Below are 26,841 nucleotides of genomic sequence, written 5' to 3' on the forward strand. Positions count from 1 at the left end.
CTCTTCCTCCCAGACCCCCAGCACCGGCTGCATCCCTCCCTGCCCCTTGGTGCCCACTCTCCCTGCGCCCCAGGCTGTGCCCACAGTGCCCTGACTGGCTCTCACGCTGTGCTGCCTCTAGGAGCCCACATTCCTGCAACCCCGTGACCACAACAGAGGACATTACACATTCCTGGCCTGGCAGCCAATAGTGTGAAAAAGAACAGAATGTCCCAGGTTCCCGCCCAGCCCGGCTTCACCTGGGCCCCTCCCGGGCCTGGACAAGGTTGGGGGGATGGTGAGGAGCCAGGAGGAAAGAGGATGGACCAGGAGGAAGAGGCAGATGCTCCCCGCCCGAGTGCTCCCACCTCAGTAAGCAGGGAGGAGCCCTGCAGAGACCCTTTCTCCTTTCTCTCCAGCACCTGGGGGTGAGGTTGACCTGTGGGTGCCCTGGGGGGATTCTGCAGGAGGAGACCCTGTTCCTGCAGTGCTCCTGCATGGAGGGGGACTCCCTTAGGGGCAGGCTCCCTCCTCTTGGTCCCCCCCTCTCTGCCTCTGCTCCCAAGGGCCCTTCCTCTGTCCCACCTGTCCTTTGCTCTGTCCTCCTCCACTGGCTGCCTTTTTCAGCCTTCCTTCCCCTCCCGGCTTCCCCACTCTGTCATCCTGGCTTGTCCTTTTTCCTTGTTTTACCCTCCTGGCTTTGGGTTCAGGATCCTTTTACTTGTTCACACCTCTGAGCCTCCCTGTGGTTGTGTCTCGCAGCCTCCTGGCCTGCCAGCTCCCCATCCATCCCCTGCCTGCAGTCTCCTCCAGGCCCCCTGCCTTCCCTGTCCCGGTGCTCCCAGTTCTCCCGCCCTCGGGAGCCTCCTCCCTTGGGAGAAGTCCGGGCTCAGACTCCTCCCTGGCCCCTCCCCCTGCCTGCTCACCTTTAATTGAGATGCTAATGAGCCTCCCGTCGCTTCCATCCTAGTCGGGCGGGCGGGCTCCCTGGCCAGGCTGCTGCACCTGTCAGGTGAGGGGGAGGAGAGGCTTTGCTGCCAGATTCAACTGGAAAGGAACCGGTCCCAGTCCAGCCACAGCCTGGGAGTGGGGAGCGGGAGGCGGCCGGGCCTCCTGGAGCCCTGCGGTCCCTGGAGCCGGGGCTGGAGGCTGGAGGAGCGGGCCCAGGGTGGCAGGGGAAAGGCAGGGGAGGAAGAGGAAGAGAGGCAGGATCAGAAAGTCTGGCACAGGGGGAGGAGGCAGGTAAGGAAGAGGAGAGCTGAGAAAGAGACCCAGGGAGAAGGAGGAGGCAGACAGAGGGAGTCCGGGCAGGAGCTGAGACCAAAGGAAGAGACTGACTGCTGTGGAGATAGAAAGGGAGGTGCTGGGACAGGAACCAAGAGGTGGCCTTATCAGGGAAGCAGAGGAGAGGCCACTCCAGGGAAGCCCGGCTCCCAGGCTTCAGCAGGTGAGCTGGCTCCTGGGAAGGTGGGGGGGAGGGTAGTGGGCACAGGGTGAGATGTGGGCATGGCTGGGGCAGCTGCACCTGGATTCAAAGTGGTGATGGGGAAGGGTGCTCAGAGAGCAGAATTCAGCCTTGACTCTAACCCTTGCCCTCCCCGACCCACCCAAAGGCTCATGAAGGGGGACAAGCTCGAGGAGCAAGACCCTTGCCCCCACCAGCCCATCCAAGGGCTCATGAAGGGGGACAAGCTCGAGGAGCAAGACCCTTGCCCCCACCAGCCCATCCAAGGGCTCACGAAGGGGGACAAGCTTGAGGAACAGGGACTGGGTCCCGAACCCACGGCCCCCCAGCAGCCCACGGAGGAGGAGGAGGCCCTGATCGAGTTCCACCGCTCTTACCGAGAGCTCTTCCAGTTCTTCTGCAACAACACTACCATCCATGGTGCCATCCGCCTGGTGTGCTCCCAGCACAACCGCATGAAGACTGCCTTCTGGGCAGTGCTGTGGCTGTGCACCTTCGGCATGATGTACTGGCAGTTCGGCCTGCTTTTTGGGGAGTACTTCAGCTACCCCGTCAGCCTCAACATCAACCTCGACTCTGACAAGCTCGTCTTCCCCGCCGTTACCGTCTGCACCCTCAACCCTTACAGGTCAGTCTGTCCCTCCGCTACTTCCCTGGCCCCTGAAGGGTGGCATGAGGGTCCCCAGGTGCTCATTGGGCTGGCAGACCCCCAGATCCCGGGATGGGAGCTGATAATCCTTTCCCCCAGGTAGACCTCCCTTCAGGCAAGACAGTCCCAGGCTTGGTTCGCAGGCCTCTCTGCCCAGTGGAGCCATCCCGGAGTGTGTGTGTTGGGCCAGGAGTGACCTCCCCTCCCCTCCCCTCCCCTTATCCCTCCTGCAAGTGGGAGGGAGTAGTTCCAAAAGGGCAGGGTTGAGCTCAGCCCCATCCCTTCCCTGGAGCAAGATGACAGCAAAGAACAAGGCCTCTTCCACCTGCTTCTGTTGGAGAGGGGAGGCCACCCAGGATGTGGGTGGTGTCAGTTTTTGTTTACAAGGGAGTTGGCATGGAGGTTAGGGCTGCAAAGCCAGGAGAATGGGTCAGGCTGGAGAGCAGCCCTGGTCAAGCTGTTCCCTAAAAGACACAGGCTAAAAGTGGAGGTGTCGCTGCCCAGGGGCCTGGCCTTTGAGTGCTTTGCTGTGTCCTGAAGTTTGGGTTTCATCGGTGCTTTTTGCCAGTTTGGGGCTGGACGCCAGTGGGAGCAGTAACCACGAAGGAGTGGGGGCAGGACTGAGTAGGGGCAGAAGGAGTGGGGGCAGGACTGAGTGTTCATAGACATCTTTAATTTGTGTTCACTCAGCCGTGCCACACCTTGGGGATACCCGCTTCAAGCCAGACACAGTGCTAGGCACCTGACAAAATAGGTTCATGAGTAATTCATACAAGCTTTGTTGAAGGCCACGTACTTTGCTAGGTGCTGGGGACAGAAAGATAAAATCAGGTGGCAGAGATAGGCACATACACGAGTAACTGCAGCACACTTCGATATAACAAAAGCCGTGTGAGTTAGTGTGCCTTCAAGGAGCATAAGATCGTTCAGAGTGCGTGAGTGTGAGCACACGGGTTGGGTGTGTGTGGGGTTATGGATGTCTGGGACTGGTCACGTGTTGGGGGTGGAGGCCCCTTCGTATATTCCATCATGTCTGAAGGCGTGTCATGGACTGTAATAATGAGGGCTGGCATATCCTGTCCTGGGGAGAAAAGAATGCTGGGCCATCGTGTTGATTAACCGCCGTGTAATGTCCAGGGTAGAGGACGTTACTAAGGAAGCCACTTCCTGCAACAGACACTGCTAAGCTGTCTGCAGGCATCTCATTTAATTCACACGAAATCCCATGAGGCAGGTACTACTACTATTATTACCCCTGTTTACACTTGAGGAAACTAAGGCAAAGAGAAAAGTCACAAGGTTAGAGAGATAGTGACCGAACTGTGACTCATCCTGTTTGCCTGATCCCCAAACTCAGCCTCTTCTTAATACCCGAGATGCAGGACGTGGAATACATGGAATTTCCAATCAGATGTTTACATCTCATTTCAGAGCTCTTCAATTTCTCCCTTCAGCCTCATTTTTCTTCCTCTGGTACCTGCAGGCTCCCCAGCCCTTCCTCCCCTTAGGCCACGGTGGAGGGGAGAGACTGGCCGAGGGGAGAGACTGGCTGCACTGGGAGGGCAGGCAGGGGGTGGGCCCACAGGCAGGGTGTAGGCAGTCAGTGAAGGTGGAGGAAAGATGTGGGTGAGGGATGGAGAGGGCAGGAGCGAATCTGGGGAGGCTCGTACTTTCTAAGGCTCTGCTGTGTGCAGGGCCCTGTACAAGAAGCAGCTCCATGGAGTAGAACCTGTGGCCCCTGCCTCCAGGGGCCTGCAGGCGGGAGGCAGGGCTGCAACACCTAGGACAGGAGGTGAGCGGGGGGAGGCTCCCTGGCACAGGCAAGGGGACTGCACACTTACTGAGCTACATGCTTGACCCCGTGCCGAGTGCTTTGCAGACTCTCTCATTTAATCCTAACAAGCCCATGAGGTGAGCATTATTATTTACATTTTTCAGATGAGGAAGTTAAAGCTCAGCAAGGTGAAATAATTTAAGCAAGGGAATACGTTTATTTATTAAATAAAAAACTAACAAGAATAATAGCAAACATTTGTATATATTTATGTGCCAGATATTTCTAAAAGTGAATTAAATTTAAATCAAATTATTCCATTATTAAATTATTTGATCTTCACAACAGACCATGGAAGTAGGTACCGAGATTCCTTCCAGTTTATGGATGAGGAAAGTGAGGCCCATAAGTAACTGACCCAAGTTCAGACAGGTGGCAAGTGGTGAAACTGGGATTCCAAATCTCCCCTCCCAACTAAGAGCCAGTGCATCTCAGGTTAGCAGCTGAGCTGCAAACCAGCTGTGTTTGATTTCAAAGCTCTTTGTCCCATGACACTGTAAGTAGGGACCAGGCAAAGGCATCCCAGGTTTGGGGCGGCTGCCGGGAGCCCAGCAGGAAGAGCTGTAGTCAGGAGGACTATTTGTCAGGAGCTGCCGGCTTCTGTCCGGGAGAGAGGCCAGGGAGGGTGGACAGGTTAATGCAGCCCGGTGGGTGCTGACTTGCCTGTGAGTCATGGCTGCTGGGCAGAGGCAGCAGGGTGACTGACTCCTCCCAGGGAAGCAGGACTGACGGGGAAATCAGTTGCTGAGACAGAGGAACAGGAATGAGGCAGCGAGGGACAAGGGGCACTCACCTGCTGAGGGAAGCAGCCAGCAGGGGGAGAGGAGGAAGATGGACTGTGTGGGAACTTCAGGAAAGGAAAGAGCCAAAGACCTTTCAGACTAAATGAGGAAGTGGTAAGAATTCAAGAGGAAGGGTGGGCCACCGCCTCCCTTTCTCTCTAGTCAACAAAAGGCTTTTCACGCAAAGGAGTCATACCCAGGTCCATGGAAGACGGAGCCCACAGACGGATTCTTTTTGTCCAGTCCCAGGAAGGACGTTAGTCTGAACCTAAGAACTTGGGGTTCTTGAGCAACAAAGGAGGTCATGGAATCTTCTTCCCTGGAGATGGCAGGGCAGGAGGCCTGGGTGAGGAGAGGGCCAATTCCCCAGAGTTTCCCCTCCTGCAGGGAGGGGAGTGTGCTGACTGTTGTTCCCAGACCTTGGTGGGCAGACCCTGCACTCCCGCACCACCCGGACCCCAGGCTTCGCTCAGCAGGCCTGGCAGGACACAGAGCTCAGACCCAGACTCCTGCAGCGACTCTCCTGTCCAACCCTCCTGTCCCTGCCGCAGTGACTGGACCCTTCTCATGGCAGGACTCCTGCTGCCTCTGTGGCAGCAGCTATTAGAAAGCCCTTCCTTGGGTAAAGCTGCAGTTTGCCTCATGATAACTTCTGTCCTCTGGTCCTGGTTCTGTCTCTTTGAAGCAGCCCTAAAGATGTCTCCTCCTTCCTCCTGCAGCCATGGATTTGGGTGCAGCTACGACAGCGGGAACTGCGCGGCAGTTTGCAAAGCCCACTCTCTCAGTTTCATCCTTGTCAAAGGAAGAACACCAAACTCTGTAAAATAATTTTAAAGAGATTTATTCTGAGCCAAATTTGAGAACCATGACCCGGAGCCACTGCCAAGAGGCTTTGGGCAAGTGGACTGTTGTGGCTGGGCTACAGTTTGGTTTTATACATTTTCAGAGACACAGGGGTTACAGGCAAAGTCACAAATCAATACATGAGAGGCATACATTGGTTTGGCCCCAAAAGGTGAGACATCTCCAAAGGGGGGGAGCCTTACATGTTATAGGTGGGTTTAAAGATTTCTTGGCTGGCAATTGGCTGACAGAGTTAGACTTTATCTAGAAGACCAGAAAGGATATGCTTATTTTAAGATAAGGGTGTGAGCACTCTGGGAGGTCCAGACAGGAGGACATTTTAAAATTTATGATAGGCACCTGCTAGGATGCTTTAAATTTACAAATAGGCATCTGCTAGGATGCTTGAGTTAAGATATTTTAAATTTACGATAGGCATCTGCTAGGGTTATGATAGGGGCTTCTTTTGGGTGATGTTAATGCCATACCATAATCAGGCTGGGAAGTAAACCACCGCTTTATTTGGTTAACAAAAGCCGCTTAGTGGGAATTTAGCCTTTGGCAGCCTAACACAGCTGGCCTCCTTAGGAAGGAGTTTTTAGCAAAAGAAAAAGATCAGAGTTTAGTCCTCATCCTTATACTGTATCTGTTAGATGAGGAGGGCAGGTATGAGCCCCATAGTCAGATGAGAAAACTGAGCCTCCCAGAACCTAAAGGCTTGGCAGAGGTCACCCTGCTGTTAAGTGGAGGAGTCAGAATCGGAGTCTGGGTCTTTAGCTCCGCTTTTGTTCAGACCATGAGGCTGCACGGTAGCTAAGTGGCCGGCAGTGCTCCTGTGTCTCCTTAGCTTTTTCTTCTCCAATAATAGTAATAATAACAGTAATGATAACAAGAACAACAGCAGCAATTATACAGTACCTACTCTGCCAGGTGCTTCAGTTCTTTTCATATAGTAACTCACTTAATCCTCTGAACAACCCTGTGAAGCAGGTACTATTATTACTCCCACTTTGCAGATGATGAAGCAGGCACAGAGGAGATAAGTAACTTGCCCAAGGGTAACCAGCTAATGAGTGGTTGGGATATGGGCTGGAAAGCTGATTGAAACTTAGTTCCTTTAACTTTTCCATGAACAAATTGGTTTCTAGACCATTACCCTGGCTGTCCATCCTCTGAATAATCACTGTTTTGTGAGCGCCTATTGCTCTTAAGATGTCACAGCCAGGACTGAATTCCACACTGTGGAATGGGGTGATCTCTGTCCCCAGGGGCTCACAGGTGAGGGGCACCTGCCTGTGATGTGAGTGTTCCCAGCCCCTGGGAGACAAGTCTGGACATGCTGAGAGGAGAGGAATGGAGCTAGGGAAGGGGCCAGAGAAAGGGAAGTCAAGGCTTCTAGGCATTCCCTGGAGGCACAGTGGCAGGGGAGGAAGCTGGCTGCTGTGTGTCCTAGTGTTCCCCCCCCCCACCTGGTGCCCTGGAAATGCTGGTTGAGAATGCTCCAGGAGGGGCCTCCCAGGGGAGGGATGGGGGCCTAGGCAAGTCCCAAGGCTGTCAGGGCAAGCATGGGCTGTTCTGTAAGAGGAGGCAAGGAGGGGGAAGGGGGAGGCTAGATGGCAAGAGAGCAGGGGTGTCAGACGTAGGCAGACGTGGTGGGAAAGCACGGAGTCGGACGGGCCTGGGTTCAAATCTTGGCTCTAGTACTTCCTAGCTGAGTGACCTTGGGGAAATTGCTTAGATGATGGGCCTCAGTTTCCTCAACTGTAAAATGGAGAAGGTAATGCCTGCCTGGTGATTGTGCAGAGTTCACCCACTCTCCAATGTGGGGCTGCCTGCCAGAGCAGATGGCGGGAGGGCTGTGACTGTGACGTGGGTAGAGGTCGAGGCTGGAAGGGCTGGACGGCCTTGTGGGAGCCCCTTTGGGCATTGTCTATCCCCTCCTTCCAGCCCCTGCTTTCTCAGGATGAGACTGATGTCATCCGTGTGCTTTCTCTTTAGTGGTCAATTCTCTCAGTTCTCAGTGTCAACTCAAAGGTTCTGCCTCTTGCTATAGGAATTTCTAGTATCAGGGAGTCGGGAGGGAGAGATTCCTTTCCTGAAAGGGTGATATAGGAGTTCTTTTTCCTGCCTTAACCCCCCCGAAAAAGGACAGAAGTGACCTTGGGGAGTGAGGGAGTTCCGTGTGGAGCCACACCGCTTCTGGAGGCCTTGTCACAGGTGTGTGTGGGGGGCAGGGGCTGCAAGACCAGGTAGTGTTTACTGGGGCTCACTGGAGGAAGGGGTGTGACAACAGCTTGGAGTTCCTAATGAGAGGGAGGGAGGTGCAGGAGGCGGAGGAGGGGACAGAGGGATGGAGCCAGCTGGGAGAAGGGTTGGGAAGGGAGGCCCAGCCAGGATGTGGTGGCTTGCGTTGGAAATAGCTCCAGCCAGTCTGGGGGACCTGGATTCTTCGTGTGTGACCTTGAGGAAGACACTTCGCTTTCCTGGGCTTCAGGCTATTCTGTGTCTTCCTGACAGTCCATGGTCTCTTCACTTGGTGTCACTGGATATTTTCTCATTTCACCCTCCAAGAGCTTCATGTGGTAGACTAATCTAGTGTTACCCCCATTTTACAGATGCGGAACTGAGGTTGAGATTCAGAAAGGTTGCATTGCTTACCCAACATTACATGCTAGAAAGTATGTAGCCAGAGCACCAGGACCCGCGTCGAGTTGGTGCTGGTTTGGGCGTTCTTTCTGGGACACCACGTGGCCCTCCTAAAGTAGCCGGAGGTAGCAGGGACAGACAGGGGCAGTGTGATGGTTGGAAGATGCTATCTGACCCCTTTCCTGGCCGTGACATCTGGAGGAATTCACCCGGCCTCAGGTTTTTCACCTGGAAAAGGGAATGACAATAGTGTTAGCTAACAGTATGCTGAGTCATACCAAAGATTAAATAAGTTTGTTTTCTCTGTACATAGGGAACTGTGATGTTAGATATGTAAATACACTTTCAGAAGTTCAAGACCAGCCTGAGCAAGAGCAAGACCCCATCTCCACTAAAAATAGAAAGAAATTAATTGGCCAACTAAAAATATATAGAAAAAATTAGCCAGGCATGGTGGCACATGCCTGTAGTCCCAGCTACTCGGGAGGCTGAGGCAGAAGGATCACTTGGGCCCAGGAGTTTGAGGTTGCTGTGAGCTAGGCTGACGCCATAGCACTCTAGCCCGAGCAATAGAGTGAGACTGTCTCAAAAAAAAAAAAAAAATTACAGCTTTATTGAGATATAATTTACACACTACACTATATAATTTACTCACTTAACACATACAATTGAATGGTTTTTAGTATATTCACAGAGTTGTGCAATTATCACCACAGTCAATTTTAGAACATTTTCATCACCCAGAGAAGAAAGCTCATCATAGCCTTTAGCAATCACTTTTATCTTTTCCCACCATCCCCTAACCCTGCCAACTCCCAGTACTGGTCAGTGGTCTGCTAGGGACCAGGCTGCAGAACTCTGTCACTTCCCCCTGCCCATGGAAAAACTGTTTTCCATGAAACAGGTGCCTGGTGCCAAAAAAGTTAGGGACCACTGTCCTAACTCCCAGCCCTGAGCAATCACTAATCTACTTCCTGTCTCTATAGATTTGCCTATTATGGACATTTCATGTAAATAGAATCATACTATTAATATATGTGGTCTTCTGTGAGTGGCTTCTTTCATTCAGCATGTTTTCAAGGTTCATCCATGTTGGTGTATGGATCAATACTTAATTCCTTTTTATTGCCAAATAATATTCCAGCGTATGGACACACACCATTGTATTTATACTTTCATCAATTGGACATTTGGGTTGTTTCTAGTTTTTGGCTATTATAAATAATATTGCTGTGAATATTTGTGTGCAATTTTGTGTGTGTGTGTGGGTATATGTTTTAATTTCTCTTAGGAGAAATTATATATATAGGAGAAATTATATATATATATATATAGTTATGTATAGTAACTCTATTTTTAACCTTTTGTGGAATTCCAGATTGTTTTCCAAAGTGGTTGTACCATTTTACTCCAGTTGTGTAGAAAGGCTGGAGAGATCTTTTAAAAATGTAGGTCTATTCATAAGAGTGCCTACTGAATGGGGTTGTTGTAGGGATTGTTCATTAGATATTTCTTTTACAAGAAAGTTTTGCCTACCCCAAGGTCAGGAAGATATCTTCCAACTTCTAGAGTCCTTATGGTTCTGAATTTTATGTTTAGGTTTATGACCCATCTTGAATTAATTTTTGTGCATAGAATAAGGTAGAGATTGAGGATGTTTTGTTCCCATACAGTATCTAGTTGTTCCAGGACAATCTGTTACATTAAAAAAAATGTTTCCCACTAAATTGAATTGGTGCTTTGGTCAAATCAGTTGACCATGATGTGTGAGTTTACTTCTGGACTCTGTTCCATTGATTTATTGTCTGTTCTTACTAAGAACAACACTTTTGATTACTGTGGCTTTATAGTAAATATTAAAGTCAGATGGGATAAGGCCTCCCACTTGGCCCTTCTTTTCCAAAGTTTTTTTGACTATTCTATATCCTTTGCTTTGCCATATTAATCTTATAATCAACCTTTCAATTTCTTAAAAAGCATCTCGAGAAATTTTGATAGGGATTGTTTTGAATCTAAAGATCAATTTGGGAGACATCAACTATATTGACTTTCCTATCCATGAACATGTATGTCTCTCCATTTGCTTTGATCATTGATTTCTTTCTGCAGGGATTTCAATACAGTTTTTAGTGTTAGAAGTCTTGCACATCTTTTGCTAGATTTATTCTTAGGAATTTGATGCCATTTGTTATTAATATGGTGTTGTTCTGTAGTATAATATTCCAACCTTTTATTGCTAGTATATAGAAATACAATTAATTTTTGTATATTGGTTTTGTATCATGCAAACGTGTTCAATTTATTAGGCCTAGATATTTGTTTTATTTTGGTACATTGTCTCTCCAAGACCCTGCTACTCTGGACTTTGATGCTGGAGACGGTAATGGGCCTGTATTGAGAAGGAACGTGAGGATTACACTGCACAGTGTTTCATTTGTTGTGTTTGGGCCACACCTGAAAGTCATTACAACTCAGTCTTGGAGGAAGGGGGAGGGGGACGGGGTGGTTGAGGCATCTGGTATTTTAAGAGCTCCTGGGAGGTTCTAAAAGTGTAGCTGAGAACCCTAGACTTAGGTGTCCAGGGGCAGACAAGCCAAAAGGCCACCACCCTCGCCTGAGAGGATGGGGCAGGAAGACCTGCACACAGCAAAAGGCCGACAAGTTCCGGGTTCCCTTGTGGATCCCGGCGTGCGGGATAGTGGCCCACAGACAGGCGCCTCCTCGCTCTCTTTCAATAAACAGGCCGGGCGCGGTGGCTCACGCCTGTAATCCTAGCACTCTGGGAGGCTCCAGGCGGATTGCTCGAGGTCAGGAGTTCAAAACTAGCCTGAGCAAGAGCGAGACCGTCTCTACTATAAATAGAAAGAAATTAATTGACCAACTAATATATATAGAAAAAAAAATTAGCCGGGCATGGTGGCGCATGCCTGTAGTCCCAGCTACTCGGGAGGCTGAGGCAGGAGGATCCCTTGAGCCCAGGAGTTTGAGGTTGCTGTGAGCTAGGCTGATGCCATGGCACTCACTCTAGCCTGGGCAACAAAGCGAGACTCTGTCTCAAAAAAAAAAAGAAAAGAAAAGAAAAAAAAAAACAGGCCGCAATAAATGCTGCCATGCCGGGCTCCAGGTCGCCGCCACGGACACTCCTGCCTCCACCTCCCCCGCGAGACAGCCCTGGAGACACCGGAGCACTCCTCCCCAGGCTTCTCCGGGATGAACGGACCTCACCGGCTACAGAGGAGGAAACTGAGGCCAGGGATTCGCGCGAGGCCGCCCTAGTCCGACTCTCTCCCCATCGTCCCTTCCAGGTACACCGAAATTAAAGGTGAGCTGGAGGAGCTGGACCGCATCACAGAGCAGACACTCTTCGACCTGTACAAGTACAAGTCCCCCAACACCGCCGTGGCCCGCCCCCGCGGCCGGCGCGACCTGCGGGAGACTCTGCCGCACCCCTTGCAGCGCCTGCGGGCGCCGCCCCCGCCTCTCCCGGCCCGCCGAGCGCGCAGCGCGGCCTCCGGCATGCGGGACAACAGCCCCCAAGTCGACTGGAAGGACTGGAAGATCGGCTTCCAGCTGGTAAGGCCGCGCGGGGCCGGGCCCGCCCCGCCCCTCCGGGCCCCGCCCCGCCCCTCCGGGCCCCGCCCCTGCGGACCCCGCCCCGCCCCTCCGGGCCCCGCCCCTGCGGACCCCGCCCCGCCCCTCCGGACCCCGCCCCGCCCCTCCGGGCCCCGCCCATGCAGGCCCCGCCCCGCCCCATCCGGGCCCCGCCCCTGAAGACCCCGCCCCCCCCTCTCCGGACCCCGCCCCACCAGGAGACCATGACCCCTCCCCGGACCCGCCCTCCCGAAGGCCCCGCCCCTGACCCCCCTCCGGACCCCGCCCCACCAGGAGACCATGACCCCTCCCCAGACCCGCCCTCCCGAAGGCCCCGCCCCTGACCCCCCTCCGGACCCCGCCCCGCCCCCCTCCGGACCCCGCCCCACCAGGAGACCATGACCCCTCCCCGGACCCGCCCTCTCGAAGGCTCCGCCCCTGACCCCCCTCCGGACCCCGCCCCACCAGGAGACCATGACCCCTCCCCAGACCCGCCCTCCCGAAGGCCCCGCCCCTGACCCCCCTCCGGACGCCGCCCCACCAGGTGACCATGACCCCTCCCCGGACCCGCCCTCCCGAAGGCCCCGCCCCTGACCCCTCTCCGGACCCCGCCCCACCAGGAGACCACGACCCCTCCCCGGACCCGCCCTCCCGAAGGCCCCGCCCCTGACCCCCCTCCGGACCCCGCCCCACCAGGAGACCATGACCCCTCCCCAGACCCGCCCTCCCGAACGCCCCGCCCCTGACCCCCCTCCGGACCCCGCCCCGCCCCCCTCCGGACCCCGCCCCACCAGGAGACCATGACCCCTCCCCGGACCCGCCCTCTCGAAGGCTCCGCCCCTGACCCCCCTCCGGACCCCGCCCCACCAGGAGACCATGACCCCTCCCCAGACCCGCCCTCCCGAAGGCCCCGCCCCTGACCCCCCTCCGGACGCCGCCCCACCAGGTGACCATGACCCCTCCCCGGACCCGCCCTCCCGAAGGCCCCGCCCCTGACCCCTCTCCGGACCCCGCCCCACCAGGAGACCATGACCCCACCCCGCACCCGCCCTCCCGAAGGCCCCGCCCCTGACCCCCCTCCGGACCCCGCCCCACCAGGAGACCACGACCCCACCCCGCACCCGCCCTCCCGAAGGCCCCGCCCCTGACCCCTCTCCGGACCCCGCCCCACCAGGAGACCATGACCCCTCCCCGGACCCGCCCTCCCGAAGGCCCCGCCCCTGACCCCCCTCCGGACCCCGCCCCACCAGGAGACCATGACCCCTCCCCAGACCCGCCCTCCCGAAGGCCCCGCCCCTGACCCCTCTCCGGACCCCGCCCCGTCCGAAGCCCCCGCCCCCGCTCCGGACTCCGGACCCGCCTCCGTGGCCTAGTGACGCGAGGGGTGGGCAAAAATATAAGCAAATAAGTAAATAAAAATAAACTAAATAACTAAATAGCACCTCTGGGTGCGCCAGCCTGTGGGGTCTCCTCGCGGGGGCCGAAGCTAAAGGGTGTAAGCGGCAGTAAACCACATGTTTGGTGGAAATGGAAACGGAATTCCAGCCCCTACTGGTGGGCTCAGTGGGGACCCTCCGTGCGAGAGAACCGGGCTGGCAGCCTAAGATAGAGAATAAGGAGATGGTAAAAAGGGAGACAAATGTTTTAAAAAATACAAAGTAAAAGAGAAAGGATACATGGGGAGGAACCGAGGGAAGTCTAAGGGAGGCCCTCCAGGGTGTGGGTGGAGTGCTGAGCCCAGCTCTGCAGCTGGGACAAACCTCTTGATCCCTCAGTCTTCCCATCTGTGAAATGGGGAGAAGAATTCTTGCTCCTCCCTTCAGGGGCTCTATAAACGAACCCCAAGCACGTGTGTGCAGCTCCTGGTCTACCGCGTCCTTAATCCCATGCTCCCGGGGCTCTTGCTTCTCTCCCGCTTCTGTCCTAACCCACTCCTGGGTCCTGACACCTATCAGTCCTCCGCACCCAGACCACTTATTCGTGGACGCTGGCCCCGTGCTGCTGCCTACCCCCGCTGCTGGCCCCCTCTGATGTTGTGGTCTCCGTGTCCAGTGCAACCAGAACAAATCCGACTGCTTCTACCAGACCTACTCGTCAGGGGTGGACGCGGTGAGGGAGTGGTACCGCTTCCACTACATCAACATTCTGTCCAGACTGTCCGATACCTCGCCACCCCTGGAGGAGGACCTGCTGGGCAACTTCATCTTTGCCTGCCGCTTCAACCAGGCGTCCTGCAACCAAGCGTGAGTTGTCCTGAGTTGTCCTGCCCGGTTCCTTTCCTGGGTCAGCCCCAGTCCCTGCATGGGCGCTGCCCAGGAAATGCTTGTTGACTAAATAAATGCTTGCCAGCAGGCGAGGGGAAAGCCCAGGCCTGAAGTCCACACCCCTTCCCCGGGGTCACCATGCAGACTCTGCTGCTCCCTGCACTGCTGGGTCTGAGTGAAGCAGCCCCAGATGGATGCCCTGGGAAGGCCGGGGCTTGAGGTCTGGCTGTGAGAAGCCAAGGCCTGCAAGCCTGGGGCTCCATCTTTCTAAGCCCCTTTCCACTGGCAGCAAAGCTCGAGAGGGCCTGGGCGGTCATCTGGGCCCGAGCGGCGCTCCCCAGATGAGGCTCGCAGTAGCGTGGCGGCGTGGCTCGCAGGGAGGAACTCCACCTGAGTTTCCCTCCGGCTCTGTCACTTCCCGGCCACGGGACTGGGCATTTCACATCACTCCGTATAGCCTGTTTATTTGTAAAATGGAGACGAAACAAAACATAAAAAATGAGATTCATTCAATGTTCATTCAACAAATATTCTCCACTGTCTCGGCTCTGTGCCAGTCACTGACCTGGACAATTGGGACACATCAAAGGGAAAAACCCACATACTCCTTGCCCTTTTGGCACGTGTACTCCAGTGATGATGATGATGATGATACCCCCTCAAGAGTTGAGTCACGTTCACGAGATAGCAGCTGTGAGGGCGCTTTATAGACTGAAATGAATGGCGGGCCTCATTGCTCCTGTGCTCAGGCAGGTGGAGGGACTTGCCCTGGGGCACAGGGCAGCCCTAGCTGAGGCTGCCACGCTGGCCCTCAGGTGTTCTTTCTGTGAGGACCCCTGTCATAAGGACCTTGCAAAGAGCTAATGGTGCCAGCGGGCTGAGGGCTGAGGGAGGCTCGGCGAAAGGAAGGGCCCCTGTGCCCTGTGGCCCCTCCGGCCCTGCCTTCCCCGTCTGCTCCTTGACTCCCAGGGCTCTCTCCCTGCCTCTGCCTGATGGGGGAGGGCGCCAAGGCAGTGTCTCCACTCTACAGGTTGCTAGGGAACAAATGGCCTCAGGGCCAGGTGTCACCTGCTTCTGTCCCCACCTCTCACCCTCACATACACCTCTGCCCAGTACACGATTCTGTAGTCTTGTGTTTGTTTGAGGACAGAAGTGAGACAGTAGCACAGCCAAGCCTGAGCCAGCCCACACCTGCCACCAAGTCTCTCTGTCACCTTGGCACCTGTGGTCTCCGAATGTTTTCATCCTGACCCTCTCTCCCTTTGCCTGCTCCTGGCTCCCCCTCAACAGAAAGGCCATGGTTCATTTTTGTCCTGGCACTTGGGTCTCTTGCTCGCTCAGCTCAGAGCCTCATCATTTCTCACCTGGATCGTTGTAACCACCCCCTAACTTGTCTTTCTGCCCCTAAACCCGCCCAGGAAGCTTCGTATTTCACTGTTCTTACTCCACTTCATATACTGAACTATCCAGTGAGTCCTGTCTAAAATTCTCCCATGTCTCTTACGGCCTTCAGATTCAAGTTGAAGCTCCTTAGCTTGGCTTTCTCACCCCTCTCTTCCCCTATATCCTAAACCCTTTCCCCCACTCCATAATCTGTCCTTAGTAACACTCATTGAGATATAATTCACATACCATCCTTTCAATATGTACAATTTAGTGGTTTTTAGTATATTAAGAGTTACGCAATCATCATCACTGCCTAATTCTAGAACATTTCCTCCTGCAGCAGTGTGCCTCTGTGAGTGTGATCTTTCTGGCCCCAGACCTGTCACAGATCTGCTTTGGACTTACCCGTCTGAGACATGCTGAACCGAGAGGCCTCTGGAAAACACGTGGCCCCTTTCTTACCCTGGGATCCCATCTCCCTCCCTCACTCCGTGTTCACCCCGTCCCACCGCTCCCTCCCGAGCTCTGTCCCCTTCCACCTCTGTCTCCTTCACTCACTCGCTCAGCAGCTGTTTGTTAACTATCCCCCGTGTCTCCCTTGTGCAGGAGCTTTGCGACTAGCCCAGAGCTGACCCGGGATGAGTGACACGGGGCTCCGGTCCTCAAGGAGCTCACAGTCCAAATGGGGAGGCAGATTTAGGGTGTGAGAGGTTAGGGGCGCAAGTCAAGGCCCGTGAGGTCAGCGAGGTCCATGGCCTGGTGGGAGGGCTGGCAGGTAGCTGCCCAGGTCCATTGTCACTGTGTGACCTTTGGCCAGCTGCCTGACCTCCCTGCACCTTAGCTTCCTCTTCTGTGGTGTGGGGACGAGGCTCTCCCAGGCTGTCGTTGGAGTGACTGAGGGAACGTGGGTGAAGCTCCCAGCATGTGCCACACACAGCAGGTGATCAGCAAACAGGCAGCTCTGAAGGGCACACATCCTGCAGGAGTTTAGGGGAGTGGCGGTATCCCCCCGCCCCCTCTCCCTGCTCCCCCGACCTCCTCCACTTTGCTCTCTGACCCTCTCCTCTCTCTCCTGCTAAGGAATTACTCTCATTTCCACCACCCGGTGTACGGGAACTGCTACACTTTCAACGACAAGAACAACTCCAACCTCTGGATGTCCTCCATGCCTGGGATCAACAACGGTGAGCAGCTGCCTGTCCCTGCCACGGCTGCCCTCTGCCCCGGCCCACCCACAGTTAGTCACCTTTAGCTCAGCCCCAGAGATGCTGTGCCCTCTCTCCATCCTGGGAGGAGTCCTCTCTGCTCCCTGTCCCCGTGGGAGCCACACAGTGCATTCTGGGCGTGAGAGGAGGCCTGTCCCAGGCCTTTCTCCTGCCCCCAGAATTCAGCCCAGGGTTGCAAAGTCTCTGTGCAGGTCCTCTTGGCCTCACTGCCTGTGGAGTGTTAGACTAGGCACGGGTGTGTGGGGGGGTGGGTCTCCATCCCCACCCTTCTCTGAGATCTCTCCAGCTCTGCGTCCTCTGCACCCCAGGTCTGTCCCTGATGCTGCGCACAGAGCAGAATGACTTCATTCCCCTGCTGTCCACGGTGACTGGGGCCAGGGTGATGGTGCACGGGCAGGATGAGCCTGCCTTTATGGACGATGGTGGCTTTAACGTGCGGCCTGGCGTGGAGACCTCCATCAGCATGAGGAAGGCAAGGCTGCTGCCCGGGAGGTCTGGGGGAGCCCAGATTGGAGGAGGGGTGGGAGCCTGGCAGGGAGGGCAGGTGGGGTGGCCTGGAGCCTGTGCGGGTCTGCAGGAGCAGGAGTCAGGGGTGAGGGGGTCACACTGGGGAGTTGGGCCTTGAGGAGGGGCTGGGGTGGGAAGTGCCGAGAAGGGGCTCAGGGCATGCTTAGGACCTGTGTCCTTGACGTGAGCAATGGGTAGGCATGGCGGCCTGTATTGAGGTGGTGAGACAGCGGGTGGGGCTGGCAAGGTGCGAGATACACCTGGGACTGCGGGAAGACAGAAGGTCCAAGCAGAGGCTGGGGCCGCTTGTTCTGACCTCTGACCTCTTGGTGTCTGTGGGTTCTTAGGAAGCCTTGGACAGACTTGGGGGCAATTATGGTGACTGCACCAAGAACGGCAGTGACGTCCCTGTCAAGAACCTTTACCATTCTAAGTACACGCAGCAGGTGAGGGCCGGCTGTTCCTGTGGCCTGCACTGGTTGGTCTGTCAAAGCTGGAGGGTGTGTGTGTCTGTGGGCGTGAGAGGAAGGGGGTGAGGAAAGAGGATGAAGGCTCAGCGTGAGAACTGTTCGTCCTTCCGGCCCCTTCTGGGCTGTGTCAGGCCTGAATCCCCCTCCCTCCCGCAGGTGTGCATCCACTCCTGCTTCCAGGAGAGCATGATCGCGCGGTGCGGCTGCGCCTACATCTTCTACCCGCGGCCCCGGGATGTGGAGTACTGCGACTACAGGAAGCACAATTCCTGGGGTGCGACGCCGGGAGCCCCTGCCCTGCCCCACTGACCCCAGTGCGCCCTGTCCCCAGCTTTCTCCCCTCAGTCCCCTGTCTGGGGCTGGCTTCTGGCTCCGCTGGCCAGGACCAGTTCCCCGCCCCCCCCCCAACCCCCCCTCTTGTTTTTCAGCCCCTGTCTCTGCCTCTGTCAGTTTTCCCGTCCCTCTCTGTCTCTGTCCCTCACTCTCAGTGTTTCTTTCTCTCTCTCTGTTTTGGCTTTTGTGTGTTTGTCAAAGAATCACCCCATTTAAAAATGCCCACAGGCCGGGCGCGGTGGCTCACGCCTGTAATCCTAGCACTCTGGGAGGCCGAGGCGGGCGGATTGCTCAAGATCAGGAGTTCGAAACCAGCCTGAGCAAGAGCAAGACTCCATCTCTACCATAAATAGAAATAAATTAATTGGCCAACTAATATATATAGAAAAAATGAGCCGGGCATGGTGGCGCATGCCTGTAGTCCCAGCTACTTGGGAGGCTGAGGCAGGAGGATCGCTTGAGCCCAGGAGTTTGAGGTTGCTGTGAGCTAGGCTGACGCCACGGCACTCACTCTAGCCTGGGCAACAAAGCGAGACTCTGTCTCAAAAAAAAAAAAAAAATGCCCACGGCATGAGGCAGGAAGAGCAGTGAGAGGACCTCCAGCGGGCCTGCACTCTGCCTGTGGCTGCCCCGCTTGGGCCAGGGTGTGAGCGGGCTGGCTCCCTGGGCTGGGTGGGCCACGACATCTCGCTGGGGTGCAGGAAGAAAGTACTGGAAGTTATGTGTGTCTGTGACCTTCCTTCACGTTTCCCATTTTACGTATGTGTTAGAATGAACGTACCGCATCCATTCAATAGAAGAGGTACGTGGTTTGTAAATCAAATACATATATTGGACTTGCTTATTTAAGAATTTTTTTTTACGTGGAGGAGGACACAGAAAAGTCTGGAGAGCTTATCCTGGCGTAGGAGCAGACAAATCTCTTTCCTTTCAACTAGAGCTGAGCTACGCAGCGGGGAGGCTGTGTGCCAGGAAGCTGAGAGGGAGAGGAAATCCCAGCAGGAAAGGACAGAGCTGGAGGGTTTGCGTGCTGGGTGCCAGCGTGCTCGCCCACGGCCGGCATCGCGGGGGGAGACTCCCAGACCCCCGCAGGCTGTGGCCTGTCCCACCCGGGGTTTGGAGTCTGTCCAGGCCTTTGCTCTGTCTGTGGTGCTCCTTCTGCCTCCTTCCTTTCCTGGGCTTGCTCTGCGCAGCTCTCTGTCCCACTGCGCGTCCTAGTCTCGTGCCTTGCTGTCTGAACTCAGAGTTGGGGAAACTCACAGGCCCTGTGGCCTCCGCTCCTTTGCAGGACAGGCAGGATGCGGCAGTGGGGTGGGAGTACTGCCCACGACTCCTCCCTGCCCCCAAGCAATTCTTCCTAAGTTGTGAGTTTGAAGATCTGTGATGAGAAGTGACAATACTGGTTCCTGAGAAGGTGGGAGGGACAGAAGCTGCATTCCCGGGACTGACTGACTGACTGACTGGCTGTGGTTCTTCCCAACTGCAGATCCCCGCCCTGGGGATGCTGGGAGTGGTCGGAAACCTTGGAGGACTTTGGACTGAGTGCTACACGTGGCAATAGTGGCAGAATAACCTCACTTAGAATTTGGGGAATGGAGGAGGAGGGGAATCCATAGTCCCATTATCCATTTTTTTTTTGTTTTTTTTTTTTTGTAATAGCTTTATTGAGATAATTGACATCCTGTACAATTCACCCATTTAAAGTGTACCATTTTATTTTAGTATAATTTTGAGTTTTAGTTTACATTTTAAATAGTCCCAGAGTTGTGCAACCATGGCCACAATCAATTTTAGAAAAGAAACTTGTACACGTTAGCAGTTCCCAAGCCTTGCCCCCTCCACGCTGCCCCCAACCCCCATCAGCCCCTGGCAACCGCCGATGTCTCTGTCTCTATAGACTTGCCTGTCTGGACATGTGGTACAGGTGGAGCCTCACAATATGCGGCTGTCTGTGACTGGTTTCTTCCACTTAGCATATTTTCAGGGTTCATCTGGGTTGTAGCAGTGTCGCCACTGCATTCATTTTTATAGCTGAGTAATACTCCATTGTATGGATACATTTTGTTTACCCACTTCCCAGTTGATGGACATTTGGGTGGTTTGCTCTTTTTGGTTATTGTGGCTAATGCTGTTGTGAACATTTGTGTACAGGTTTTCTTGTGGATGTATGCTTTCAATTTTCTTGGGCATAGACCTGAGAGTAGAATTGCATGGTCATGCAGTAACTCTATGCTTAACCTTTGTGAGGAGCTGCCAGACCGTTTCCCAAAGTGATCGCACCATTGTACGTTCCCAGCAGTAGTGTATGAAGTTTCTCATTTCTCCACATCCTTGCCAGTTCTGATTATTGTCTTTTTTCATAATAGCCATCCTAATGGGGGTGAAGTGGTATCTCATTGTGGTTTAATCCCTTTATTCTTACACAACAGTTGTTCCCATTTTGCTTTCTGTCTTTTAAGTATTTGCCATATCCTACATATCTTTACATGGGTGTGTCCTGTTTTGGTTTTTTTTCTTTCTGGTTTAGCTTAATTTCTTAAACACTTTTTGGTACTGCTGCTCATGAGGGAGGCATCATGGTCGTGCTACCTGGTGCTCTTGTAAAGTGGAGCCTCAAGGGTCTTGGGAGACCTCTTGGGTGTGGGTTGCAGAAAATTGGGTGCTCTAGGAGAGCAGGCACCTCTCTGTACCCACAGGCTACTGCTACTATAAGCTTCAGGTTGACTTCTCCTCAGACCGCCTGGGCTGTTTCACCAAGTGTCGGAAGCCATGCAGGTGAGTGTCCCCTTCCCGCAGATACGGGTTGGACAGTGGGCTGCTTGGCAGGGTAGAACACAGGGTACCCGGCTAAGCCTTGGGGGGTTTCCACCCCAGCACTGACTGCCTTTCTTGTCCCCAGTGTGACCAGCTACCAGCTCTCTGCTGGTTACTCACGGTGGCCCTCGGTGACATCCCAGGTAAAGGGGGAGGGGTGGGGTGGGGAAAATGTGTGTGCATGTGATGCTGTGGCCTTCTCTGGGTAGTATGAGTATGGGTGTGTTTGCCCTGATCCCATCCCTGTAAGCCCGAAGAATATGGGGGTGACCTTGGTGACACCCCATTCTTTCCCAGGAATGGGTCTTCCAGATGCTATCCCGACAGAACAATTACACCATCAACAACAAAAGGTCAGTCCTGTCCTGGTCCCATTCCCAGGAAAGGAATCCTTGGGAGGGAAAACAGATCTGGGGAGAGGGATCGATGCGGTTGATTGGAGGATGGTCCCAGACGCTGATTCTCCTCCCTTTCTTCCCACTCTCTCCCCCGTGCCAGAGATGGAGTTGCCAAACTCAACATCTTCTTCAAGGAGCTGAAATACAAAACCAATTCTGAGTCTCCCTCTGTCACGGTATGTCCTGCCTCGTGGAGTCTGTGATTCTCTGGGGGTCTTAGCAGGGTGGCTGTCAGGGAAAACTAGGGGTTGCACCTGTGGGGCCAGAGCATTTGGGCCTCAAAGATAGGGACCAAGGACGAGGGTAGGGGGTCACCGGTGAGGTTGGCATGTTGGAAGAAGGACCTTGGCTGAAGCATGAGGTCTTTGAGGGTGGCGGGAGGGAGGGGTGTGCCAGACGCTGGCAGAAGGCCCTTGAGACCTGCTCCTGGCTGTGGCCCAGCTGCCAGCTCTCTCTGGGTGACACTGGTTAGGAGCTATGTGCTCCCAAGCGAAAGGGTCAGAGGCAAGGAGCCCCGGCTGCTGAGGGGCTGGGAGGGGTGGGCCCGCAGGGAGGAAGGGAGATGGCTTGGCAGGAGGGATGGGGCTCCTCTGCCAGAGCCCACCCAGGTTCCTCTGCCCTGTGGTCATGTGACTCTCTCCCTCACAGATGGTCACCCTCCTGTCCAACCTGGGCAGCCAGTGGAGCCTGTGGTTTGGCTCCTCGGTGCTGTCTGTGGTGGAAATGGCCGAGCTCATCTTCGACCTCCTGGGCATCACGTCCCTCATGCTGCTCCGGAGGTTCCGAAGCCGATACTGGTCTCCAGGCCGAGGGCGCAGGGGTGCTCGGGAGGTGGCCTCCTCTCCACCCTCCTCCTTCCCCTCCCGCTTCTGCCCCCACCCCACGTCCCCGGCCGCGTCCCAGCCCAGCTCTGCTCCCATACCCGCCTTGGCAGCCCCTCCGCCTGCCTACGCCTCCCTGGGCCCCTGCCTGTCCCCAGGGGGCTCGGGCTCTGCAGCGCCGGGCTCCCGGCCTGTCCCCTGGGGGAGCCCTGAGAGGGGACAGTGCTCCTCCCTCCAAGGCAGGCAGGCTGAAAGATGTTAGGGACTTCCTCTCAGAGCCACCACTGCCTTCGGTGTGGGAGGGAAGCAGGATGCGTGAGGGGCTCCGGAAGTTGCCCAGAGGACAGTGGCCAATGGAGCTGCCCTGAATCTGCTTGGCTCCTGCCCACCCCTTGGTCCTGCCTCCGAACACTCTGGTTTCCCCACCCAAGTGCAGACGAGTCTCCTTTTCCCTTGGATCAGCCAAGCCAAACTTGGAACTTTGACAAGGAACTTTCCTAGGAAACGACCGATGACCTGAGCAAAACACAAACAAGGATACACAAAGGCATGCGCAGGTTTCCTACCCAACGGTGGCTAACGCCAGCCCCAGATTGGCCTGGACACACTGCTTTCCAGTGACACAGATGTCTGCTCCTCTTCTTGAACTTGGGTGGGGAACCCCACCCAAAAGCCCCCTTTGTTGGTTCTTGGGCAATTCCCCTTCCCTCACTCCCCAGCGCCAGGGCTGGAGCAGACCAATGTAGTAAAGGCTTGGCCATTCTCAGTCGGTCCCAGGATTCCTCTAGCCTTGTACCCCATCCCCCTACAGAGCCATACCCTAGCGCCTCTGCTCTATGGTATGCTCAAGCTATTTCTTCACCATGGAAGCTTCCCCAGCTATCTGCTGGAGAACTCCTATGCATCCCTCAGAACCCTGCCCAGACACCATAACTTTTGTGAAGGCTTCTGCCCCAGAATTAATCACTCTCCTCTTCCCTGGGCTCCCATAGCACACCACATAACATATATGGGAGTGCTGATGTCACATTATACTTTCTTGTTCATTTGTGTCTGCCTCCCCACCTAGACTGTGAGCTCCTTGTGGTCAGGGCCTGAGTCTTGTTCATTCATGTATGCTCCAGGTCTAGCCTAGCATCTTGCTTGGAGCAAGTAGGCAGGTGTTCAATAAATGTTTGTTGCACAAAAGCATGTCTGGAGAGCTGGGAGGGATATGGTGAGGGGATGCACGTCCCTGAGTCACTGCCCAAGCTGCTAGGAGGTCCTGGACTGGGGAGAGGGGATAGACTCCCATGCCCCTGGGGTTCCCTGTGGAAGTGATCATGCTTCAGGGGCCTTAGAAGACATGGAATGGTCCTGCAAGGTCCCCCATTTGCGTCTCTGAGCATCTACTCTGTGTCTGTCACCATAGTAGGGTGGAAGGGGTAAGGTAGTGCCCTCCTCTCGGGGGACCTATCTTGTAGTGTTGGGGAGACTTGCCTTCTCCCATGTCTGAACCTTCTTTTCCTTCCCAACTTTAGTTACCATCATCATTTTTATTTTTATTTTTTGAGACAAGGTCTCGCTCTGTTCCCCAGGCTAGAGTGCAGTGGTGTCGTCATAGCTCACAGCAACCTCAGACTCCTGGGCTCAAGTGATCTTCCTACCTCAGCCTCCCGAGTGGCTGGGACTGCAGGTGTGCACCACGACACGGGCGTCACTGTCACCGTTGATCCTCCGGCCCGTTTGCTGAGGCCCAGTCACCACCAGCTGCAGTGTGACCCTCATCTGTGGTCCCTGTTAGCTGCCCCGTAGTGGTGGGGGAGGGGAGGCTCAGGCCAGTCTCTTCTGGAAACTTGAAGCCTTCTGTAGTCCCATTTGCACTTCATCACAGAGAGGGGAACGGAGGGAACCCTCCCAGCTTTAATAAGGGACAAACTGAGGTCCAAGGAGAGGCTGAAAGATGGCTGAGTGGAACCCCAATTTTCTGACCCCCAATCTGTGGCCCACGCCAGCTGGATCCCAGAAGTGACCTTTTCTCATTATCTCTGGGGAGTCTTCCCCTGTGGGCTTGCTCTTATTCCTCTTGCTTATGTCTCCCTGTCCTGAAGTGCTGGAGGAGAAAGGGACTCTTGGGGAAAGAGAGGAAAGAGAAGGGACTGGTGACGGGAGCAGGGAGGTGGACGGGGTCATGACCGGGAACGACGTGACGTGACGTGAGCACTGCTGACTTCCCTTTCCGAGACTCAAGCTGATGAGGGGAAAACGGTGTCGGTGTCGCAAGTGTCCTCTGCCAGAGCCCTCAGGTGCAGCCTGCCCGTGGCTGCCCCTGCCACCCTCAGCCTCTCCCTGTCCCCAGCACCTTCTCCCCTGGCTGGGGTGGGAGGTCCTGGGGGACAAGGCCAGATCTGTGGATGACTCCCGACTGTCAGCTGCCCCACCCATGCTCGTTTCTCCTTACCTGCAGGTGTTTCCTGATCTCCACCCCTGTCTGTGGATTACTCCTGGACCCTGGGGTTAGGAGCTGGAATCTGAGTGTTACAGATAAAAGCGTTTCAATTGCCTCATTTTCCTTATCAGGCTCAGTAGGTGAAGTGACTTGCCCAAGTTCATAATTCTCACAGAACCAGTCTTGAACCCAAGGCTCCTTCTGTGACTCACCTCGCCTCCCTCTGACACATGCAGTCTGAAAGCTGGGTGGGGCTAGAGCCCACGTCACATGGACTTGGAGTCCAGTGCCCTTTTGGGTTAAGTGTGTGTGTGTGTGCACACGCATGTGTGTGTGTGTGTGTGTTTGTGAGAGAGAGAGAGAGAAACGTGGTGGGGGAGGGAGCTTATCACTATCTGAAACTCTTTTCTTTACCTCTTGCCCCACAAACCCCAAAGGCCAATTCCATCACCCCTAGCCTGCCCCTCTCCTGTTTCTGTCTCTCCCCTTCTCTTTCACCAGTTCTCTACCCCTGGAGGGATGATGGTCACATCGTCACCTCCTCCTGCAAACTAGTTAGCTTTGTGTATTCCTAGATTCATTCACTTCTCAGCATGTTTCCTTTTTTCAAAAAACCAGAATTTTATTGAATAATTTAAAACCACATGTCTCAAAGCTTTAAACTTATTGAGTAAATAAGCATTTATCCTAAAAATTGAAAAAAAATTCTCCTTTGGTGCCAGGCTATGTATGGCTTTGGCAGTTAGCACAGACTATTAGAAATTCCTTATAACATTAAAAATAGGACATTGAAGTTGTTATTCATTATTAATACAGTGATTAATATGGCTACCACTTGACTGCTTCGCATATGGCAAACACTTGCTAAACACTTTATATGCACTGAGTTATCAAACCAGCTCTGTGAGGGGTACCTGCACCTGTCCCAGTTTTCAGATGAGGAGCCTGAGGCTGCCCCCTATTCTTCATGCTGGAAACTTGCGCTTTATTCCAAAGACCCTGCTTCTTCAAGAGCCTTGCTTCGGGCCCACCCCTGCGGTAGCCGGGTCTCCCTGTGCGCTGGTAGTGAGCTCTGTGGTTCAGCTTTAGCCCCCAGTTCTCCAGAAGCTGGAAGATGGGGGGAAGTCAGCTCCCTCAGTGCTGGGGGCACCACAGCCCCATTGTCACCTATAGGTACTCTGCCCTCAGGATGACAGTGGGGAGGCCAGGGAGGTGGCAGTGGGGGGGGGCCTGGGAGGCCAGCTCCAAGGGAGAGGCCCTAGGACCTCCACCTTCCCTGATCTCCCTGCATTTCTAGCAGCCTGGGCTGCTTGAGGCCCTCGGGCTGGGCTGGGTGTAGGGAAGGTCCTTGTACCCAGAAAGCATGAGTGCAAGTTGGACCCTTGCTGCAGGATTCACTTGGGAGATGTCCTGCACAAATGGGGATGGCATAAAGTACCCAGAGTCAGGGTGTATGGTTTCACTCAAAGGGACGGAGAGAGGTGGCAGTGCAGCTCTCACAGCCCAGGGAGGCCTGGGATCGGAAGTCGGGGTTTGGGGTTCTCTGCTGGCTCTGCCTCCTGCTTGCTTGCCTCAGCTTCCCATCTGTAAAACCAGGGGCTTGTGCACCATATCTGCAGTCATTCTGATTGATGTATCGGAATATCTGGGGAAAGGGCAATGGGAACGCACAGTGACAGCTGATGAAGATGTCTTTATTTCCAAAGCGTTATCAGGGGTGTGGTCTCATTGATCCTCATGGCACCACTTCCCCCATGTAGGTGGGCAGACATTGCTACCTCCACTCAATAAACGAGGAACTGACCAATGTTGCCCGTTGTCCCACAGTTGGCAGCAGAGCAAGATCAGCAGGTGGAGACCAGCCAGGTAGAGACTAGATGAGTACCAGGTGGGGGCATGTGTGGCCAGAGCAGAAAGGCTTGGCACTTACTCTAAGGTTTGGGACAAGTAAATTCCCAAGAAATGGAAGATTAGGTAGACCAGTGTAGACCTCTGGGGTAGAGGGAAGGGGTACTGAGGAACACTGAGTACTGCTATGTCAGAGACTTATCTGTCCTGTCTCAACAAATCCTTATAGCAAGCCCCTGAGACAGGTAATCTCCATTTTGCAAATTGGAAAACAGAGAGGTTAGGTTATGTGTCCAAGAGCACCTAGCTAAAAAGTGGAGCCTTCTGAACTGAACCCCGTAAAGTTGGCTCCAAAACTCTGGGTCTTTCCATTGCTGTTCCATGTGGGCAAGGCCGGTGACGGGGGAGCAGGCAGGGGACTTACTGCACCTGGGTGCCTGGTGGGATGTGGTCGGATAGGTGGGTTGGGGCCACCAGGCGGCTCATCTGGGAGTCGAGCGCCTCTGACTGGGCTACAGAGAGTTAAAGAACCTTGGCCCCCTCCTCCTGCCCGCCTC

General features: G+C 54.7%; 1 protein-coding gene across 2 annotated transcripts; it reads left to right on the forward strand.

Moving 5' to 3' along the window:
• The first annotated feature begins 265 nt into the window (after nt 1–265).
• Nucleotides 266–26,730, forward strand: SCNN1A (sodium channel epithelial 1 subunit alpha). Of its 2 annotated transcripts, XM_020287684.2 has the most exons (14): nt 266–1,426; nt 1,593–2,072; nt 11,504–11,771; nt 13,842–14,032; nt 16,281–16,379; nt 16,520–16,623; nt 16,974–17,137; nt 17,520–17,618; nt 17,799–17,916; nt 20,672–20,750; nt 20,875–20,932; nt 21,087–21,142; nt 21,288–21,363; nt 21,836–26,730. In XM_020287684.2, the coding sequence occupies exons 2-14, from the start codon at nt 1,597–1,599 to the stop codon at nt 22,268–22,270; spliced, it is 2,223 nt and encodes a 740-aa protein (XP_020143273.2). In that variant the 5' UTR covers nt 266–1,426; nt 1,593–1,596; the 3' UTR covers nt 22,271–26,730. The 2 variants fall into 2 exon arrangements, with proteins under 2 accessions (XP_020143273.2, XP_020143274.2); XM_020287685.2 differs by lacking the exon at nt 16,281–16,379 and having other exon boundaries at nt 267–1,426.
• Nucleotides 26,731–26,841: the final 111 nt, after the last annotated feature.

This window comes from Microcebus murinus, chromosome 10 (assembly GCF_040939455.1).
Source record: "Microcebus murinus isolate Inina chromosome 10, M.murinus_Inina_mat1.0, whole genome shotgun sequence".
NCBI lineage: Eukaryota > Metazoa > Chordata > Mammalia > Primates > Cheirogaleidae > Microcebus > Microcebus murinus.